Below are 20,616 nucleotides of genomic sequence, written 5' to 3' on the forward strand. Positions count from 1 at the left end.
ATGGAAGGGCTGACCGCGACCCGCCCCCTTCCCAGCCCACAGCTGCTGCAGCGAAAGGCAGCTGATCATCGTAGAACTTCATCTCCCTGGCCAGGAGCTTTCTTCCCGGCGGGGCAGTTTGCAGCTATGATTTTGAAAATGAACTTTAGGGGGATCTTTCTAGCCAAGTGCCTGGTGGTTTTATTCTCCTGTGTAAAAGGTGAGTTTGCACCGGCTGTTTGCTCTTTCAGGCTGGCTTTGCTTAAAATGGTACTGAAAGCATTTAAAACGGTGGTAGATTGTTAACACCCAATTCTTGTACCCAGATAAGGGTGATGAATATCTTAACAGGGTGTTGATTAGGCCCATCTATGCCACAATGATAATTGATTTAGTGACCCAGTTCCAACAGGGCTATAATTTTCAAGATGGGACCTATAACTGCACTATCCCAGGGTTTCACCTAGTTATGATAATTTGGGGTGGTGTCCACACTGCACATTTTAAGCCTGCCCTCTGACTCAGTTGTAGTTGAGGAGCAAGTTATTACCACTGTTTTAAATTATTCCTTTTATAGTGCTTTTAATATAGAAATGTGTAAGCACAATTACATGTGACAAATGTAATTTGTCTCTGCCACAAATCTTCTACTTAAAGCTAAATAGGAAAGCTTGGGGCAGGATGGAGGACCTGATAAAATTCTTGGATCTTACTTAAATATCATGGGCTATATTCTTCCCTGGTTTAACTCTACTAAAATCAGAGATGAATTTGGCCACTTGTCTCTAGGAGAATTATTGCTATTGCCACAGCAAGTACAGTGCAAATAAATAAATCCTTTAAAGAGTGTTATACAGCCCTAGCACCTGTAGCTAGCCCTATGAAGCAGAGAAGAGCAGATATTTGGGAAAATAGCAATGGGCTCTTTAGGGTAAATTCCTGGCCCTGATCCTTGGCCACTGACTTAAATAGAGCCAGGATTTCACCCTAAAACTCTTAGGGCTTGATCCTGCAAAGTTGTCAGCACTCTGTCCTCAGTCCAGGCAGATTGCTTAAATACATGCTTCACTTTAAGCATGGGAGTAGTCCCACCGACTTCAAAAGAACTATTCACATGCTTAGATTGAATCATGTACTCAAATGCTTTGCGGTTGGGGGCAGAGTGCTCAACTCTTTGTTAAGCACATTGCCTCACTTTTCCCATTGGTAAAATGGAGATAATGATATCTACCTTCTTTTGCAAAGTGCTGTAAGATCTCTTGGCTATTATTATTTTATTTAGCTTTCAGTACAGGGGAACCCATGACCTGAGCTTGCTATTATAATATTTATAATAATATTTTGTAAATGATTTTAGCTTCACGTTAACAATCCTTTATCTGACATTGTATTAATATAGGTAAATGCCAGCATGGAGTTTTCCTACTGCCCTCAATGAAGCTGTTGCATTTTTTTCGTAACCCTATTCAAGAGCGACTTCACTGTGCATCATGTAGACCCATTTCTCTTTTCTAGTAACAAACATTTTAGTAAAGGAAAACAGAACTGTTGACAGTGCAAGTATTTTTTTTGCACAGGAATATTAAAAGAAAGGGTGATAAACACAAACTATCATCTGGTAGGGTGGGGTCCATCTAGGTTGTAAGTTACATTAGGTGCATACATATTAGTATTTATAGTTATAGCAATTATTTTTTAAAACTTTGATCTAAACATTTAGTTGCGATTGTGGTTTATAGATTAGAACAAGTAGTAGTGAATTCAGTACCCAAGAACTATTCATGAATGACCGGAATAAATCCAACAGTAGATCATTTATGATGGCTATTTAATGTTTTCTATGTACTGTACAAGGACTAGATAAATAAGGAATATATTCTTGCTATGGACTTAAAACAGACTCTTGATTTCCTTGAATGGTTCTATTTGTTTAAAATGCTTCTTTTCTCAGATGGGTAAAGTACTATAAGTGCAGCTCCTTTTAGTTCACTGCACATGAATCATCCCATCCCGTCCTCTTTGTGACTGCAGCTAAATTCTGATCACTATCCTTTGCAGAGTATTTCAACTGGCACTATCAAAAATATTGTTTCATTGTCTATAAACAAATGTTTGGTTTGTTTGGTATGCTCAGACTGCTGCTCCACTGATTTGGGAGACCAAGCAAACTTTTAAAGACCTATCAGTATTGTCTGTCAATTGGAATACTATTAAGCTTTCCTTCCTCAGGATTTTGATCAACTTTCCCTCATCTACATATGCAAAATATAACTAATAATGAGTAATAATAACACTAAATATCTGGGAGTAATTCTGAAAAGTAACAAGTATCTGAATTACATTCTTTTTCTTTGTCAAAGATGCTGCAGGTTTTACAAAGGGTGTTGGTGCTCCTGTTAACACTTATTGGGACAATGAATATTATTAAAATAGTTACTTCCAAGAGTGAGTGATTTCAGAATGTTCCATTAGAAATGCTGAATGCTTTTTAAGAAACTCGATAGCTCAATAATAGCTTCCCTTTGGGCTGGCGGATGCATTGCGTGAAACTAGGGTCACCAGAAAGTGTGAAAAATCAGGACGGCGCTGAGGGGGAATAGGGGCCTATATAAGACAAAGCCCCAAATATCAGGACGGTCCCTATAAAATCGAGACCTCTGGTCACCCTACATGAAACTCTTCATCCTGTCTTAGGCTCTAATGGGCTGTCCCTCTCAGATTTCTCTAAAAATTATTTTGCTGCATAAGCATGAATTTCTATTTTTTTTATTTGACTTCAATATTACTATTCCACAAAGCAGCAATTAATTTTCAGTTTTCCTCTCTGATGTATTTTATCATATCCTAGACATAACTTTTATTATAAATGATGATATATTATAATAAAAGATTCATAAACCTAGTTTCTCTCTATGGGGAAAAGAACTTGCACTGTGTTTTTATAAAAATAAAATAAAATAAAAAATTCAGCGTAGCTCACCATGCTACCAGTACAGCTTTATCCTGTAGATTGGAGGGGAATTAATTTAGTAAATGGAAGATTCATTCAGAACCAGGGATTATTCAAAGTTTTGCTGTTAATTAATTTATTTTATTTGAAACTTATGTTGGTATCACTAGGCATCACCCTAGGTAACTCGGGGGGTGGAAAACCACGAGAGTCGATGAAGCCCCCCCCCTCCCCCTGCTCTAGGCCAAAGTGAACCAAAGCCCCTCCATGTTAAACTTTACTAACCTCACAAACCAGCAGCTGGAAAGCGGTAGTGATAAGGGGAACCTACCTGCTTCTAGCTGAAGGACAAAATAACATGCAGAAGGGAACATTGCAAACAAGCTACACAGCCAAGGTTGTTTAATGTAACTGCTACCGGGAGGAGGTAGGGAAGGAAGGGGGGCAGGAAGGAAAGGATAAAAAGGGAAAAACTGCTTGTATCAGGGTGCTTGATTTGAGACATGCTGGTCTCCTAGTGCCTATTCAGAGCTCTTGAATAAACTTTGTCTGCTTCTCCACCCTGGTGTGTTCATTGGCACGAAGCACACCGGGCAACGAACCCCGCTGTTACCCCCCTCGGGCCCTCTGTGCCGGCAACACTTACAAGCATGTATTTAACCTGTCTGATAGTTTCAATATTATTTATCAACTTGCTTATGCAGTACGGACTATGAATCCACACAAACTTTTGTGTAGAGTCAGTTTCTCATTTGAAGTCACCTTCAGGCAAAATCTGTGCTCTAAAAACCCAATCTGCTATTACTATTCAGTATGCAGAGGCTGTGACTTTTAGATTTAGATTCAGTTTGAGATAAATGGGCATGAGATCTTGTGACAGAACATACCATAGGAAGATGAATGTTTCTTTATAAGAACAACATGAGTAAGGCTAAACAGCCTTTACCTTTCTTAATAATACCAATATTTAGCCCTTATATGACACCTAACATCTTCAAGTGCTGAACAACCACTTGCAGTAGCACCCTTGTGAACTGGGTATTATCCGTTTTGCACAAAGGGAACTGAAGTCAAAGATGACCTGAAAAGAGGGAAAAACCTGCCTTTGGGCCTGTGTTTATCAGGTGATAGTACCCCTGAAATAGAGCTCTTGGAGGGAGGGCGTGTATCCTGAGGTCACAGCAATGTGGGAGACAGGACCTCTGGGTCTGACTCCCACCTCTGTCACTCACTCACTTAGGGTACGTCTATCAGGGATCGATTTATCGTGTCTAGTGTAGCTGCAATAAATCAATCCCCGATCGCTCTGACATCAACTCCAGAATTCCACCATGGCGAGAGGCGGAAGCAGAATCAACGGGGGAGTGGTGGCCATTGAACTTCACATCCTCGTGGCGTGGGAAAGTGATTCTAAGTTGATCTAAGATACATTGACTTCAGCTACGCTATTCTTGTAGCTGAAGTTGCGTATCTTAGATCGATTTTTTTTTTTTTTTTTTTTTTTTTTCCCCCTCCCCCCCAGTGTAGATCAGGCCTCACTGTGACCTCAGGGAAGTTACTTAGACCAAGATTTCTGAAGAGGGACTAAGGATTTTCAATGTTCAACTTGAGACGCATTAAAGGAGGCTGATTTTTCAGAAATCGCAGAGCAGCTGCACTTTAACCTGTCTCAAGTTTAAATTGAGGCACTCAAAATCACTGGTCACTTAAAAATTTTGGCCACAGGTTTGAATCGTCAGAAGTGTTTTGGGTAATTTTGGCTGCCTCAGTTGTGGGTGCCCATCTTGAGGCACATACAACACAGCCTGATTTGCAGAGGAAATGTGCGCTCACAGTCCTTATTGACTTGGAGCTGCAGTTGCTCAGCGCCTTTGAAAACCAGGCCCAAGGGATCTTAAAAGGACCACCTCCGAAACCAAGACACCCTGAAAATTTGGCCCATAACGTCTCTGTGTTCAGAATTAAAATGGGGTGTTGGGAGACTTAACTAACTAATGTTTGGGAGTTGCTTTGAGGGCCTGAGATGAAAGCAGCTATATAAATGCCCCCCTTATTAATGAGGAATGGTTTGGGAAAAGTGGGAGTTTAACTTTGACCAAGTTTATTTAATGCTGCAGTGTCTACTGTTAACTGTCATCCATAGATGCTTTGGACAGAGACTGATCTGGCTGTATTGTTTTTCCCCTGTTTGAAGGTTCTGCAGACGAAGACCCTAAAGTGTATGGTATTCAGAACAGTTCTGTTTTCTTGAACATTCCTGACTTCAAAGTGGAAAAGCAACAGGAAATAACATGGCTCAAAAATTCAATACACCTCACGAAAGGCAAAGGTTCTAATGTGAAATATTACAAGGATAGGAAAAAGTATGAGATGTTCACCAATGGAACCCTGAAAATAGATTGTCTGGTGGAAGAGGACAGTGGAAATTACAAAGTAATCGTGTACAATGGCATGGGAAGTCTGCAAGTGGAGAAGAACTTACTTCTGAGCATTCAGGGTGAGTCACATTCCATGTCCCTCCCACCATAGCTGGGTGAACCCCCTTGTTCCCATTCTCTTCTTCTTCTGAACGGGTCTTCATCCTGTTTCCTTGTGGTCTCTAACTTTGCCGCATGGGCTCCTTTTCACTGAAGAGTTAATTCTTTTGCATCTATTCCCTTTCTCTGTTCCTCTCTTGCCAGGTGAGTCTCCCTGTTCCCTTCTTTCCCTTTGTTCAGTCCCTCTGCTGTCTTGATTTCTTCTCTCTCTGACATCCGCCACAAACTCTGCCAGGCAAACAGAATGGTATCTATGAACAATGGAAGAAGTTAGCTCAGGTCACACTGAGCCTTTGTTTTGCTACACAAAATATCCAGAAACCCTAGTGTTTATATATACATTTGGGAGGGATGGGAGGCAAGGGTCTAACTTGGAAAAAAAATGGTGGTAGGACTCTTCCATGCTCCTCCCACAAAATAACCCCTTTGAGACCTCAAAATGAGATGCTACTCACAATGGATTGTGGAGATGTTTGAACTGTTTGCATGCTCTGCTGGGCTCAGCTCCCTAACTGGGGTTCAAATATACCCCTGGACTCCGCTAGGCTCCTTAAGCTTGTGTTCTTCTCCATAAGACACACATTTTGGAACCCAAAAAGACAGCTCAGGAGAGTGCTAGTACATGTGCTGCTGCCCAGTTCAAGTCCTGATTTCACAACAGACAGTGAAACCTTTTTTTAAGCTTCCATTCAAGGGACTGATACCTCTAGGTTGTTTAACCAGTGGGATGTGGAGTAGAACTGTGCTCTGTACATTTGGAATACTTAAGCAGTCTCCCAAAACAAGAGGCTGCTGAAAAAGTCTGAGATCTTGCACAAATTTCTGTAACATGAAGATTTTTCTTCTACAGTACTTTATTCTCATGCCTTGCTTTTGAGCCTACCAGCTTGTTTGCATGTTTACATCCTTCATTAATGTTGAACTGCTGTATCTGAAGCCTGACAATTAGTAAATGATTCGGCAACTGGCCCCCTATTTACTTGTAATTAACTGGGTCTCCGGTTTACTGTTCACTTGTTCCATCCCTTATAAGCAGGACTGGTTTGAATTTTTTTGTATTTAGAAATTGACCCCCAAAATTTTGAAGTTTTTAAAAGGGGGGGGGGAAATGTTTGAAATTTTTTTCTTGTTTATTGACCAATTATTACAGCTGATTGATGACATTTAATATTCCAATTTTGACATTTATAAAAAAAATTCTAAAGAAAAGAAACGTGAGCAGAATTTAAAAAAATTACTATGACATTCATTCCTGATTTTTCTACTAACTTGATGTATAAGCTGAAGGGAAAAAATGCAGAAATCTTTAATGTGTTAAGTTTTTCTTTATTGGGATAATTGCTATTTAGATGGAGGTGACCAGTATCAATTCAGACATCTTTGACTGGTTCCTTTCCCTTCAGCCAAGAAAACTTTAGAAGGAAAAGTATTGCAACAGCTCCATCTTGTTTCAACTAGCCTCCCTTTTCCTGCAAATGGACTGTTATTACCATTTACAAGACTGGCCCTCTGACATCCTTACAAATTCAGGAACTAACTTCCTGGCAGGGACCATGAAACGTCTTTGGGAAGCTCATGGGGTGAACCACTTGGTTACCACCCCTTACCACCATCAGACAAATGGCCTAGTGGTGAAGTTTAATGGGACTTTGGGGGCCATGATAAGAGGCACAGCAAAGCAGGAAGAACAGTTAAAGCATGAATTATATTGTGTATGTGGACTCCTGCTGCCACTGCCGAAGCAAAGCTCTGAAGTGGTGACCACGCAAATCAACACTCTCTGAGCTATTGTGGCAGGCTGCCTGCTGACTCGAGTAGGCATCAGTATATTCGTTATACTTGGGTCACATTTTTCAAAGTTTACTGGTTAAGGCATTGGACTGGAATTAATAAGATTGGCATAGAATTTCTAGCTCAGCCACTGGCTTCCTGTGTGACCTTGGTTAAGTGACTTAATCTATCCTGTGCCTCAGATTCCCAACTGTGACATGGGGATGTAGCTCTTAGAAGTGTTGGGAGGACAAGATCCATTGGTGACAGGGTGGATTTGATTTAAATCACTAGACAAGAAGACTCAATTTAATCATGGATTTCTACACAAGTGCATTCTTGTTGGTTATAACCTTAATACAGATTATTCACAACTCAAAGATAGATGTAGGTTTCATTTTTAGAAGGTACACACTGTACATTTTTTAAGTGTGTTATTTTGAAAACTTTTCAGATTAGTTTTACAGCTATATCAGAAAATGAATGATTGTTTGGTTATTTCATTTACTAAAGGTAACTGAAGCAGATAGTTCACCTCCGAATGACTTCATAAATATCTCCAATTCAACAAGTTAATCATTAATATTTGGAGGATTTTCTTGTTCTCCTCCTAATACAGGATGACATCACCAGACACATTTACATTTTGTTTTATTTAACTAAAATAGCGTTGTGTATTCTGGGTTTTTTTTCTTTCAACAGCAAACATAATATTTTAACAAAACAAGTTATATGAATTTTTTTAATTTAAACATTCAAGTTTTTTAAAATCAAGTTTGTTTTTTGTTAACAGTGTTAACTAAAATAGTTATATGAAATATTAAAAAAAAAAAATTGACTGTCAGCCAAGTCAACATGAGAAACTTCAAATATTGGCTTTTCCAGCTAACTCAGTTGTCTTCACCTTCATTTTCCTGTTTGTTCATAATCTGGAAAAGAAAAACAAGCTTTCCAGCTTTTTCAGGTCCCAAATAATTTCTCAATTTGGAATGAAAATATTCTTTCTACACTGGCAGAAGAAGCTACTGCTGTTAAAAGTGAGATTATCACTTTAACAGTCTCTGAATCCAAGTGCTTAAGTGACTTCCACAAGTTCACTGGTGTGACTTTCTTTAAAACATAATCAGCATCTTATTCCCAAACTGGGTCTCTTTTACAGCCTTCTATGAGAGAATGGTATGGTAGATCTCAAATCAGTGAAGGCTACACTCAGAAAGACCTCAAGACTTCTGGAATATGCTACTCAAACAGTTTCACTTTTGTTTCTGCTGCCTGTTCCTCACTTCTCACATTGATCTCCAGACTTCTTCTCCTTGTCCAGATCTATTCCACTCAACAATCTTCTATTCATTGAACTTTTTGAAACTTTGCACTTTTAGAGAGAGGTAAGGGATTGACTCTGTGTACACAAATTTGCAGATGGACAATAGGTTGAGGTCTGTTATTTCTCACCTCTATATATTTAAAACATTTTTGCTGTTAACAAGCATGTTATCTCTGGAGACACACACCTACAGTTTGAGACTTGCAAAACTAAGCATCTCTGATAGTGCTCAGTCTAGAAGATATGGACTCCCAGAGGGTAGATAGAAAGATTAACCTAAATAATATATACAGAAGCCCCTGGAACCCCATAAGATTGGGTCCCTAATCCACAAACAATTGGAACTCCTTTACAGAACTCTTCTTAAACATTACATGAATATATTGTCTCATACTATAGAATTTATAATCCCTATTCCATGATGAGATGCATTATAGCCCAAAGATACCTTAATTGAAACAATCTCTAGATAGATTTTTTTTTTTTTCCCTCACAAAGCATTTTATCAAAAAAATCCAATTTAAATTAAAAAAATGGATTTTTTTTAAACTTTTTTTTTTTTTTTAAATCATTGATTTTTATCTACCCTGCTTAGTGATGTGAGATGCTATGATGGCCATTAGGATCAGATAGACGAGCTGGGACTGAGAGCGTGTGGAGTCGGTTGATGCTACGCCCGGCTCGTGAGACAGCTCACAATGTCTGACACCATCAGGTGCTCCAGAGACATCTACACATAACAGATCACAGGACACCGCCAGTACCAGGTTGAGTAACCGAGACCGCCGACCACTTCCTTCCCTGATGAACCCATGTACTTATTCTCTAGACCGATACTGACTTGGACTCTTAATACATTCCATGGGTGGCTTACCCGAGTCCACTTATCCACTGATGCCTTAACAACTGCCACACCCCAATCTGGGTCTATGCTGGGTATGTGATATCTATGTACCTCATGAACCTTGTAACCAATACTTACAATCCCCCATAACCGAAGCCTGACCCCAAATGTACAGTACCTTCTTTCTTAAACTTATGTAAATTTGATTTTAAATATTAAGGTTAATATTTTTAAAAGTTAAAGCTGAGCTTCTGGCATCATTGTGTGACTCTAGGAATCTGACCCTAGCCATCTGTCCATAGTGTCTAGAATGCTTCGAGACAGGATATCTTTCTGAAATTCATGCTCGCTCAAACAGAACTTATGGGTTTGATGCAGAAATTACTCGGTGAAATTCTGTGTCCTGTGTTCTACAGGAGGTCAGACTAGATGATCACTGTGGTCCCTTCTGGCCCTAAAATCTATGAATAGTGTTTCCAGCCCACAACAATTGCTTAAGTGTTAGCAGGACCAGGACCATACTTTGCACATATACATAATCTGTATTCACTAGATGGATTGCAGTGTTTGCTCGGTAGTTAGTGTTCTAGTTGAAGTGCAGTACTCTGAAAAATGACTGACTGTAAACTAGCATTGAGGGCTTCCAGGCTTTTTGCAATGACTGAATTTGCTCAGTGTAAAAGTAAAAAGTTGCTGCTTCTTGCTCTCCAACTGATGTGCCTGCAACTTCAACCTGGACTCAGAGACACGGTGGGCTAGTTGTGGCTCATGTACCATTGCCAGTAATAAAGATTCCACAAAGGGAGCTCCATTAGCAATTCACTGTGCATAATCGGAAACAGAAACCAGCTTATTCATAGCTTCATTGCCTCTGTAGTGCTAAGATGATTTCTAGTCTAATCTGTTTTTATACTGCCGTTGTTAGCCAAATAAGGCCCGTTTCCCCCCGGAGCTTACCAAGGAGGCACGGAGAGACAAGAAGACGGGTACCAGGTCCTTTATTTGTCAGTCAGCTGAGAGGGTGCTCCTCAACTTATGCCAGAAGAGACACACCTTACAAGCACAACTGAGCTTCTTTTATACAGAGAGACAAACAACTTAGCATTCATTCTTTTGCGTCATTATGCTGACCGATAGATAATAGATTACACAGGATACATATATTATTTTGGGGAGGGGGGATACAAGAGACATCTGTTGCGGATACATTTGTCATTTTGAAGGGAGAACAAGGTACATCCCTTGACCCTTTGCACTAAATACCTTGGGGATATATGGGAAAGCAGCTGCAAACTAACTATCTCTCTCTGTTCCCTCCTCCTTATCTCTATTATTTCTGCTAGTGTGAGTGAAACTGCAGCCATCTACCAGAAACGCTGACCAATACATTTCTGCTTTAACATGTAAGCAGTTAGCACAGAAGTAGATGAAAGTTCACAAGATGGAGTCTGGGGGTTTCAGATAGGCCCAGAGCAAAAGAGTTTCATCGACACTTTGGCTTTCCACTCTCCCGAGTTACCTGCAAAAAGAAGAACAGGAGGACTTGTGGCACCTTAGAGACTAACAAATTTATTAGAGCATAAGCTTTCGTGGACTACAGCCCACTTCTTCGGATGCATATAGAATGGAACATATATTGAGGAGATATATATACACACATACAGAGAGCATAAACAGGTGGGAGTTGTCTTACCACCTCTGAGAGGCCAATTAATTAAGAGAAAAAAAACTTTTGAAGTGATAATCAAGCTAGCCCAGTACAGACAGACAGTTAGATAACAAGTGTGAGAATACTTACAAGGGGAGATAGCTATGCCTAGTGGATCCCAACACCGTCATCACTGTCATATCTGAACACGTTCCAGCTGTGCATTAAGCAACGTGACTAAGACCTGGGCTATACACTTATACCATCATAGCTATGGCAGGCAGGGATGTAATTTTTTTTTTTTAAACTGCCATAGCTTTTCCAGTCTTTCTAGTGCCCAAAACTGAATGCAGAGTTGCAGATGCAGTCATGCATAGAAGGAGACTATTGTCTCTGCTCTGATGTAAAGCCTTCATGTAATTCTCCCCTTCCCATGCCTTCTATGCCAACTCCTCCCTGCATAGCATAGCTTCTCTCCCATAGTAACTGCAATGTGTGTTTGCTTAATTGGACTGATGGCCTCCTGTATGGAAGAGAGGAAATAGTGCAGTCTCCCTATGTCCCAAGCAACCACCTTAGTGTCTGAGAGCCTGCGTAGTATCTGAGGTATTTGTGGGTGGAGATAGAGCAGCAGTTGATGTTTTGCTCTCCTTGGCTCTTCTCCCTGCTTTGAGCTCAGTTTTCCGCACACAGATCGAGGTGGAAGCTGTTAAATCTTTGAGCAAGGTAGTATAGATACAGATCTGGGTCCTCTCCCTGGTGCCTAATGAGCAGCCACCCCAGCTAGTGCCAACTCTACTCCTGAAACAGAGAGGGAGGTGGTCAGTGGAGCCTGCAAGTTGACTCCAGGCTCTGTATGGATGGAATAGCGTTCCTGTATCCATGGACCCCTGAGAGCAGAGTTGTTGGGAGGGTTTGCAGTCTACCAGGTCTGCAGGATCATGTAACTTGTCTACCAGATGGGATGATGCAGCAAAAATTTTGCAGGTGGAAGCTGGTAGTTTGCTCCTCCCTTCAGCTATGCCTGTGTGGGTTCTCCACAAACTAGAACAGTGATATTCAGACCTCAGTGGTTCAGGAGCCAAATTAATGATAAACATTACCCAAAAGAGCCACAGTAGTGTGAATTCATTATGAATATTACTATAGTAAATGAAACATCCAAACAGTATGATAGATAGGAAATATTATGTGTGTATGTATATCTATCTATTATTCTCACAGCAAATAAGGTAGTGCACGTTGGTAACTTAATTGGTTAATAACACAGTAAAAACATCTTGATTGGTTAATAATTAAACCACTCAGTGTTTTAATATCACGTGCTACAGAGAGCCCCAGGAGACATCCTGAGACGCACTACTGGCACTTTTGCTGGCACTAAAACTTTTGTGGCTCAGGGGTATGACCTCCCCAGCCCCCAAATGGCAAACATTTTAACAACAAAAAGTGCCAGTGTAGACAGCACCACATCAGCTGCTCTCCCGGCAATTGGGGGTGGTTTTATTTTGTCGCCAAGAGAGCTCTCTCTCCCGGTGCTGAAGAGCAGCTACACAGCTCTCCTTACAACAGCATGACTGCAGCGGCACAGCCACGCCGTTGTAAGGTGCGCAGTGTGGACATAGCCTGAGCTAGAGTGATCTGGCCCCTTGTGTTTCAAAACTGAATAGGACAAAGGGACTGGGCCAGGGCCGGCTCTAGGCTTTTTGCTGCCCCAAGCAAAAAAATGTTTGCTCCCCTCCCCCACCCCCGTGCCCTGCCACCTCAGCCCTGGGCTCTCTTCTCTTCGCTCCCCCTCACCTCCAGCTGGTCCAGTGCTGGCAGGGTTGGGGTAAGCAGCGGGGCTCCCGGGCCATGCCTCAGCCCATGGTCCCTCCAGCTGGGGCTCCCGCCTCCAGGACCGGCTGGGACCTGGCAGGGCTGAGCTGGGGGACTGCACGGCAGAGGGCTGAGGAGCCAGGGTAGGGCAGCCCCAGAGGGACAGAGCCCCGGAGAGCAGGACACAGGCCCCGCACGGCAGCGCCCCGCCCTCTATGGCCCTGCTGCTGCTTCTGGCCACCCTGCCGCAGTCCCTGGGCGGCTCAGGCTGCTTTGCCCAGCCCCAGCTGTGGCGCTGGGGCTGCCCTGCGGCACCTGCAGGCGGCTCCGAGTGCCCCGCGGGGCAGCCCCCAGCCTGAGTGTCCCCTGCTTGGAGCCTGCCCAGCCCAGCCACAAGGTGCGGGCGCTGTACCCCCGCGGTGTGAACCGCAGCGACCCCAGGGCGTTCCCCGCACACGAGGCGCTGCTGCTGCCGCCAGGGCTGGCTCTAAGCTTTTGCTGCCCAAAGCGCGCAAAAAAAAAAAAAAAAAAAAAAAAGGTGGCTGGAATGCCACCCCTGAAAATGTGCCATCCCAAGCATGTGTTTGGTTTGCTGGTGCCTAGAGCCGGTCCTGGACAGGAATTCTGTCTCTGTAAATAAACAATTAAATGTTATCTCAAGAAGGAACACTCTACAGGTCTGAAGGGAGGGAACAGAGAGGAAAGTGATAATGAGTCATAAAGGTTTTAAATAAACAAGTTTTAACAAACAAACAAAAAAAAAGCACGCAGGCCAGTGTTGTGCTGGCCTTTTCTTTGTTGTTGCCACATCACATCCCCACCTCGGGTCTAATTTGCTGTTCGCTCTCCCCTTTATTTTTTCAGGCATTGCTTCTCTCTCTCTCTCAATATCTGTGTTCCAGACTAATTTGCCCTAGATTATTTCACATGTTGTTATGTTCTGTCCATGCCTCTAAAATCCCGCCAGGTTCCTTTGTATCATTCTGTGGATCTTGCCAGTTCTAATAATTAACTTTTTAAAATTAGAAATCTTCACTGACTGATTGCCTTTTCTGTTCCCTTTCAGAAATTGTCTCTAAACCAGAAATCAAATGGATATGTTCACAAAAATTAATAAAGGTGATCTGTGAGGTGAAACAGAAGAACAAACCTGCTTTGTATTTGCTTCAAAATAACACAATGCTCTCTGTAAATGGGCCAATATATACAAATGGCACATGGAAGATTGAATATCCACCCAAGGCCAGAATCCTTACTGCAAAGTTCCAATGTGAAGTTAAAAATGACGTTAGCAAGAGAACTGATGATCAGGAAATCAAATGTTCAGGTACAAAGTCTATATTGTGACAAGGTCTCCTAATCACAGCCCACAAAGACTTACAAACGTACAGCTGTCTCCTGGGTGCTGATTCTAAAACCAGTGTCAGCCCAATAAAATAACCGAGGGAATTGACATGCAGTAGGTTTTATGCAGTGCTACACAGCAGGAAGCAAAAAACAAAACCCTTTTTTTCAGCTGTTGTTCTTTTATTATTTCTACAGCACCAACAGTATCCATTGCACTACACAGACCATTACAACTTCAGGGTTCATTTTAGTTGGATAGAATAAAATTACCCAAGTTGAAAATTGGTCAAGATGTCCGTTAACACCCTACATTTCCCAAGAATGGGCCTCATTCTCTCTCTTAATCCAGATTTACACTGTACACCTACGTGACTTCGTTGACTTCAATGAAATTTCTCTTGATTTACACCAGTGTAAGGCTGTGTCTACACTACAGGTGCTACAGTGGCATAGCTATAGTGCTGCAGCTGTGCCGCTGTAGTGTTTCAAGTGTAGACAAGCCCCAAGTGCCAGGAGAATTAGAAGCAAGGAAGTCTTCATCTTTTCCACCCTTGTATCTACACAGTCAGTGGTGCCACATTGGCAGATGGATTCTTTTGATAGAAAAAAAAATGGATATCCTGATTGTTATTTAACATGTGCATATAAAGCATAGGCTTCCTTTGCAGTGAGCTTTTGGGAAATTAGCTGTGTTTTAGGAGTTAATCGGCTTAAATGAGCAATCAAGGAGGTTGGGCCTTGGGTGTAGATTTTCTTAAAGGAGAGGTTTTACAAAACTTGCTCTTCATAAAAATGTTTTCATGAAACTTTAAGGGGAAAAACGTCAGTGGAAATTTTGTTTTTGTTTGAACTGAAACTGTGTCCTGTAGTGTTGGAGAGGCAAGTCCAGCAGCATTAGGCTAGTGTGCAATCGGTGAAACACCTGAAACTGACCAGTCTTTTTTCTTTAATTGTCCAACTTGGGTAAAATGCAAGAAGTCAACAAATTAAAAATTAATCAGGTCTCCAAAATCCTTTCACATTAAATAAGCTAAAGTGGCAATAGAAAAATAAGTAATGAAATTTAGTTTTTAACAATATTTGAACAGCTTTGATAGCTTCCCACCTGTGGTAAAGTCCTGTGGCCTGTGTTATTCAGGACGTCAGACTAGATGATCACAATGGTCCCTGCTGGCTTTATAGTCTAGGAATCTCCATCTATGCAATTAACGTGTTCCCTTTGACGTGTTAATCTGGGCATTTGGCAGCTTCAGACACCAAGCAGTTTAATTGTTAATTTTACTTATATTACTATCAGGTGATAGAAACCTACATACTTATTACAATGGGAACAGTGCTACAAGCTTTACCCCTGTAGTTTTGCCAAAGTCATAGCTGCAGAACTGGGCATTTCCAGCTATTACAAAAGAATCATCTATTCTAAATTAGGGATTCCAAGGGTTAAATCATCACTGTTTAATATGTGTTAATCAGTGACTCTGCACTACATGCTCTATGGTATACAGGTGAAGATATGGAGTCAACTTCTCTAAGGAATTAATTCCTTGGGCTTCAGTGAAGTTATCCACGCAGAGAGTTTGGCCTATTGCCCATACCCCAATTAGTTTATAATCTAGATTAGTGCTTCTCCAAGCTGGTCCGCCACTTGTCAGGGAAGAGCGGCCAGTACCCACGCTGCTTCCCGCAGCCCCCATTGGCCTGGAGCGGTAAACCGCAGCCAGTGGGAACTGCGATTGGCCGAACCTGCGGACGTGGCTGGTAAACAAACCGGCCAGGGCCTTTCCCCGTGCAAGCGGCAGCCTGAGTTTGAGAAGCACTGATCTAGATCACTGGTCACAAAACTTGTCAGGGTCATGCCCCCCTTTACGCCAGATGCTGCAGAATGAAGTGCCACTGAAAGCCTGCAAATAAATAAAACCAGTCAGCTTTCAAAGGGGGTGAGGAAAGGTTCCTAGAGGGTGGAGCTCATTGCAGTGAAAGGGTGATTGTCTGCTCCCTTCAGACTAGTGACAGGGCTATGGTCCACCCATTTAGCACCAGGCCCAGCCCGAGCTGAGCCTGAGAGGTGGCAGCTTAGCCAGCATGTGGAGTGACAGAAGAAGTGAGAGGCTCTGCCAGGGCGGAGTAGAGGCTAGCAAAAGTGGGAAAGAAGTGGCTCATCCCACCACCTGCAGGCAAAGAGGATGCTGCTCCCAGGCACTTATGGGAGAAAGGGCAGGAAATGGCTTCTCCCTGGTCACAGTGGGCTCACTCTAGGATGGCCCCAGCGCACAGTGGTGGGCAGTTACTGAACCGGGGCAGAGTGTTGCTATCAGCAGGAACCGAGGCAGGGGTGCTAACACAGCAGGTCCAGGCTCATCCACCTTCCTGGGGAGCAGGGGCTGAAAGTGGGGAGGCATGTGAGAGACGTGGCATAGAATTGTGGTGTCGGTGGAAGACACTGCTGTGGTGCATGTTCTCCCAGGACAGCCAAGGCTGCTTCTTCCACAACTGCACTGGTTTCCTCTTCTGCTACATCCTGGACTATATGCAGGACCTGCTGCTGATACTGCCTCAGCACTTTCCTGAGTGCAGCCACCTGCAGAGGGAGGCCAAGTACTTCCAGCTGCCCAAGATGGCATGCCCTTTGGCACAGAGCCAGGGTCAACTGGCAGGAGATGCACCTGCACTGCAGTGGATCCCTCTGCACTGACCAGCCCCTGCCTCTGCTCAGTGATTTGGAGGTGGAGGCATCTGAAGGTGGGGGCACTGCCTCAGCCCCATCCTCCAGAGACATACACGAAGACCTGCCCCACCCCCTTATGCAGGAGTAGGGAAGTTCTGTCTCCAACCCTCCAAACTTTCCCCAGGGACAGGTCATTGCCCATCCACCATGAGTTGGGGCAAATCCAATTTTTTACTCCTAGCTGTACCACCACGTCAGACAGTGTGGTGGCATCCTGAAACAGCGAGAGGAGTGTAAGTACAGATATAAGACTCAAGGAACATTTCTCAAAGGTAGCCAGGAATAATCCTGTTAAATTGACGCACAAGCATGGGGTGGGTGGGCCAAAGATGGAGTCACCATAAGGCAGTGTAAAGTTGCTGTTTTACTGTCACATTCATTTGTGTATATTAAATAGTTGGAGCTTATTGCATGAAGTTCATTCTTTAGTCATTCAGGGCCAATCCTCAGTGGGTGTAAATTGATACCCCGAGCACTGGCTCTGCACTCCCATTGATGGATTCCCAGCCAGTGGGAGTTGGGGGGGCAGTGCCTGCGGGTCAGAGCCATGCAGAGTCACCTGCATGCTCCACCTAGGAGCTGGACATGATGCTGGCCGCTTCCGGGGCACAGCGTGGTGTCAGGACAGGCAGGAAGCCTGCCTTAACACCCCCGCTGTGCTGCTGACCGGGAGCTGCCCAAGGTAAACCCATGCCCCAATCCCCAGCCGTGAACCCCCCTCCCCCAAACCAGCACTCTCTTTGTGCACCCCAAACCTCTCATTCCCAGTCCCACTCCAGAGCCTGCACCGCCAGGCCAGAGTCCTGACCTGCTTCTGCACCCCAATCCCCAGCCCTGAGCCCTCCCAAACCAGGAGCCCCTTCCTGCACCCCAAACCCTTCATCACTGGCCCCATCCCAGAGTCTTGACCTGCTCCTGCACCCCAACCCCCTGGCCGCACCCTGCAGCCCTCACTGCCACACCACAGCCCTGAGCCCCTCCTACACCCCAAACCCCTCATCCCCAGCTCCGTTGGGTTACGGACATCAACATTTTTCTTCAACTGGGTTACCAGAAAAATAGTTTAGAAACCACTGGCCTAGTTGACAGAGCATTGGCCTAAGACTCTGTAGACTTGTGATCTATTCGGTGCTCTGCCACTGGCCTGCTAGGGGACCTTGGGCAAGTCACTTCACCGTCCCGTGACTCAGTTTTCCCCTGTAGTAAAATGGGGATAATCATACTGATCTACTGAGATCTATGGATGAAAAGTAACATATAAGAGCTCAGTATTATTATTACTTGAATCTCTTGTTTTAATTGGGCTACTTACAGGAGCCATTTTGCAACGCAAATAATATTAATGATGATGACATAGGGTATCTTTTTTTTGGAATATCATAAAGCACTTCACAGACACTAAGAAATTAAGCCGTGCAGCATGCCACCTCTTTTACTAGAAGGGAAGGAGAAGCCCTGTGATAATTAAAGTCCGATTTCAAGACACAAAACTCAAAGTATGTATACCTTTTTGCACGCACATGTGCACACATTTGCATACCCAATCACCCCCATTTTGTGAGCAAAACTTTGAATTTGCAAGTTTAAATGGGGCTTTCCAATATCCATTTGTTATATGATCCAGTGCCCCATATGCACACACATTTGGGAGAATTGTATGCAAACATAAATGTGTGTAACCATGTAAAAATGTGTGCGGACCTTGAACCTCCATTTCTGCAAATTCTGTGCCAAGGATCTGTCTTGAATATATGGACAAAGAGGCGGGGACCAGTAAGGAGGAATCCTCTTCCCAAGCAATAGACCAACTGTAGAGCTGTTCAACGGGGACTTCTCCAGCCTGATCCCCTTCCCTAACCTGGGGGTGGAGGGAGACTGTGGTGCATCTCTGAGGATATAGTTTAACCTGGGAGCCCAGCCTACAGAAGAGAATTGAAGCATAACGCACTTGATCTACCATGCCCATAGGGCTCCAAGGTGCCATTTCTGAACTCAACTATTTCAGTTGTCAGCCAAAATATTTCCATTTATGATTTTTTGAAAAGTCATAATTTTCAGTGAGGAGTAAAAAAATCAGACCAGCTCTATGTAGGATTGTCAAGGTTGCTTCCCCACTCTGAACTTTAGGGTACAAATGTGGGGGCCTGCATGAAAACTTCTAAGCGTAACTACCAGCTTAGATCTGGTCCGCTGCCACCACTCCCAAAGTGCTAATTCCCTTCCCTGGGTAGCTGTGAGAGACTCTTCACCAATTCCCTGGTGAATACAGATCCAAACCCCTTGGATCCTAAAACAAGGAGAAATTAACCATCCCCCTCCTTTCTTCCACCAACTCCTGGTGGATCAAGATCCAACCCCCTTGGATCTAAAAACAAGGAAAAATCAATCAGGTTCTTAAAAAGAAGGCTTTTAATTAAAGAAAAAGGTAAAAATCATCTCTGTAAAATCAAGATGGAAACTAACTTTACAGGGTAATCAAACTTAAAGAGTCCAGAGGAATCCCCTCTAGCCTTAGGTTCAAAGTTACAGCAAACAGAGATAAACACTCTAGCAAAAAGGTACATTTACAAGTTGAGAAAACAAAGATAAAAACTAACACACCTTGCCTGGTTGTTTACTTACAAGTTGGAAATATGAGAGACTTGTTCAGAAAGATTTGGAGAGCCTGGATTGATGTCTGGTCCCTCTCAGTCCCAAGAGCGAACAACCCTCAAAACAAAGAGCACAAACAAAAGCCTTCCTCCACCAAGATTTGAAAGTATCTTGTCCCCTTATTGGTCCCTTGGGTCAGGTGTCAGCCAGGTTACCTGAGCTCCTTAACCCTTTACAGGTAAAAGGATTTTGGAGTCTCTGGCCAGGAGGGATTTTATAGTACTGTACACAGGAGGGCTGTTACCCTTCCCTTTATAGTTATGACAAGGATCTACTCTACATTAGGGATTTGTGCATCAGTATAGGTGCAAAAATCTCAAACCCACACAAGCTTTAAGGTATAAAGGTTTGTAATGTGCACTAGTTTCGTATTCAGTGAGTGTGCAAAGCAAGTCTAAGTGACATATTGAAGGGGTAGAAGAGGACTGTGTCTTACACACTCCTTTTGGTTGCCTTTCCTGATACCCACTTTTCGTTTGTCCACTGGGCACAAGTTCTGAAGTCCTTATGTAGATACAACTGTAATCGACTTCAATGGGAGTTCTGCCCAAGGAAGGACTGAGTCAGGTTTTGATCCTCAGTATGTAAATGGCATTCATTTGCACACCCAGTGCACATTACTGTACTTTTTGACCAACTTACCCCCAATGAGCAACTTTACACTTGTGTTGAATTTAGCCCCCCTCAGCATCCCTTCTGAAAGAGCCTGCTCTTGAATGTATGCAATCAAATAGACAGACATTCCTGAAGCACAGGTGCACTCCCAAAGAGGTGTGGTGCTGGATGGGGGAAGTAGAGATATAAGCAAGCCTATTTGGATAAAATAAGGAACAACCCAATCAACCTTCACCCTCAGATCAAACCAAACATTTGTTTTGAGGTTACATAAAGTCTGGTTAGTTTTTCTGTTTCTTCACTATTGTTAATTATTGTGTAGCTCTTGTTTCGAGTTCCAACCAAGGCTAGAAGAGCAAGCTCTGAAATACCATGAGACCAGCTGTTCTCACAGTATTTCCGGCCCA

The 20,616-nt window shown here is 43.1% G+C and overlaps 1 protein-coding gene across 3 annotated transcripts in view; it reads left to right on the forward strand.

The window, feature by feature from the left end:
* Positions 1–20,616, forward strand: part of LOC101950857 (T-cell surface antigen CD2-like) — a 27,821-nt gene continuing 7,205 nt past the window's right edge. For all 3 annotated transcript variants that reach the window (XM_005289282.4, XM_005289283.5, XM_065576305.1), the window contains exons 1-3: positions 1–199; positions 5,124–5,426; positions 13,937–14,197. In XM_005289282.4, the coding sequence (XP_005289339.1) occupies positions 1–199; positions 5,124–5,426; positions 13,937–14,197 (763 nt within the window). The remainder of the gene's footprint in view (positions 200–5,123; positions 5,427–13,936; positions 14,198–20,616) is intronic.

This window comes from Chrysemys picta, chromosome 1 (genome assembly GCF_011386835.1).
Source record: "Chrysemys picta bellii isolate R12L10 chromosome 1, ASM1138683v2, whole genome shotgun sequence".
Taxonomy (NCBI): Eukaryota; Metazoa; Chordata; order Testudines; family Emydidae; genus Chrysemys; species Chrysemys picta.